Genomic DNA, 2,215 nt, shown 5'->3' with positions numbered 1-2,215 from the left:
AGAATCAACAAGGGATATCTGTCAATAGTAAGAAATTTATCAGTCTCTCATGCAGCCATGGGGATGCACAAGTCCAGGTTCCACAGAAAGGCTGCAAGCAGGAGCTCAGATGAATGTCCAGTGAAGATTCTTCACGAGTTCTGAGAGATGTTGGCTGTCCAAAGATGAACTGGAAAATTCTCTGTTAATGCTGGAATCACTTCCCCTTTTAAGGGATTCAACTGATTGAGTTAAGCATCACTCATTGTTGATGGAAATCTCCCTGACTGATGTAATTATAACCAGCTATCTATGATTTACCACTGCAATAAAGTCAATGATGGCTAAAGTCCATAAATGCCCTTGTATTACAGTTAGTCCAGTGCTTGCTTGACCAAATAACTGGGCACAATTACCTGACTGAGTTGACGCAATAGTCTAACCATCACACTAAGATACACTGATACGCTAGGAGAAACAGAAGTTTCAGGAGTAAGCTTCTTAGAATTCTATATATTTAGTACTTTTTCCTCACATAAGTTCATTTATTGATGCAGCAACATTATGTCCAATGTAATTTGACTCAAAATATAGGGATGAAAAGGCTATAATATATAATTCTAATTGCCTTTCTATCACACAAAAAATATATATGCAACTCACATCTTTGCGTCTATATAGTCAGTGTTTGAACTAAGCTGTCTTAGACCACTGATCACATGTCTTGAAATGCTCCTTATTCTTCTTTTGGATCCAGGATCAAGATTGGCCTATTCCTCCTTTTTCCTGTATCACTTTTCTCCAAGATCATTGGTGTTCCCATCACATATATGGATAGATATATAGATATAGATTTTCCTGTTCAAGTCAGGTTCTATCTTTGTGTCATAATTTAAAAAGATCATCTAATTCTTAGGAAAAAAGACTGAGTATAAAACTTGGGTCCTCTTCCAATAAGGGAAAAGTCCTGGAAGTCCTGAGGAACTCAAGACTCTGAAATAAAGATTCAAGACCTACAGTTTAGAGGAAATAAGTGAATGATGCTCCTCTGAATCTGCTTGGTCTTGATGCTGTATATAATAGGATTCATGAATGGAGGAAAAAGAAAGTAGACATAACTCATGGTAATGTGGACCACATGTGGTACATGTTTCCCAAAGCGATGGATGAAACTCAGGCCAATCACTGTGATGTAAAAGACTAGGACACAGCTAATATGCGAGACACAGGTGTTGAGAGCCTTAGCTCGCTCCTCTCCAGAGGCAATGCCCATAACTGTATTAAGAATTAGAATGTAAGAAAAGAGGATAATCAGCGCATCTAAGAAGAAAGTCAAAGCAACCAGAATTACTGGGTACAAGCTATTAAATGTGATATCAGCACAGGCGAGTTTCATGACATCTTGGTGGAGGCAAAAGGCATGGGAAAGAACATGGGAATGGCAGTATTGGAACCAATAAAGTGGCAGAATTGGGGGCACAATGGACACAAAGCCCCTCATCAGTACTACCAGTCCTAGCTTCACCACCCGGGAATTGGTAAGGATGGTGTTGTACCTCAGTGGGGAGCGGATAGCAATAAAACGGTCGTAAGCCATGGCCAGCAAAATACCTGATTCTACAATGGCCAGTGTGTGAATGAAGTAGGACTGAGTGAAGCAGGTACTGTGGGCAATCTCTCTCTGGCCCAGCAATAGGACACCCAGGACTGTGGGCATCGTGGTTAATGTCATCCCAAGGTCTGTGCCTGCCAGCATAGCCAGGAAGTAGTACATGGGTTCGTGAAGGCTGTGGTCATTCCTAATGAGGAAAAGAAGTGTGCCATTGCCAAAAAGGATGGAGAGGTAGATGATGAAAAAGGCAATACCTATCCAGTGGTGAGCTGCCTCTGAGCCCAGAAAGCCGGTCAGCAAGAAGGGAGCAGCACTGTTGTTGGACCACATGGGAAGTTTTGCAGGTGGGAGAGCTTTTCCAGAGGTTATGACCTCTAAAAACACAGTATTCTTTCTTTCTCTCAACTTCTTATAGCACATTGCAGGACCATTTTTTACTTCAAAACTTAAAAAAAATCTTGATGGTTTGTTTCAGTTATAACTAGTTATAGTCCTATATTCACAAGGCCTTTGCCTAGAACAAAAAATAACAACAATAATAATAATCATGATAATAATCACAATTTATGGTTCAGCATACAATTTTCATTCTTTCAATCAAACATCTTACTTCAGGGTTTCTAA

At 40.1% G+C, this 2,215-nt stretch overlaps 1 protein-coding gene across 1 annotated transcript; it reads right to left on the bottom strand.

The window, feature by feature from the left end:
* Positions 1–985: 985 nt before the first annotated feature.
* Positions 986–1,921, bottom strand: LOC101439432 (olfactory receptor 51B4). Its single transcript, XM_004477622.2, has one exon. It carries the CDS (start codon positions 1,919–1,921, stop codon positions 986–988), a length of 936 nt encoding a protein of 311 aa, XP_004477679.2.
* Between the last annotated feature and the right edge of the window lie 294 nt (positions 1,922–2,215).

The sequence above is a fragment of the Dasypus novemcinctus genome, chromosome 10 (genome assembly GCF_030445035.2).
Source record: "Dasypus novemcinctus isolate mDasNov1 chromosome 10, mDasNov1.1.hap2, whole genome shotgun sequence".
Taxonomy (NCBI): Eukaryota; Metazoa; Chordata; class Mammalia; order Cingulata; family Dasypodidae; genus Dasypus; species Dasypus novemcinctus.
This window is presented reverse-complemented; position numbering and strand designations above follow the sequence as displayed.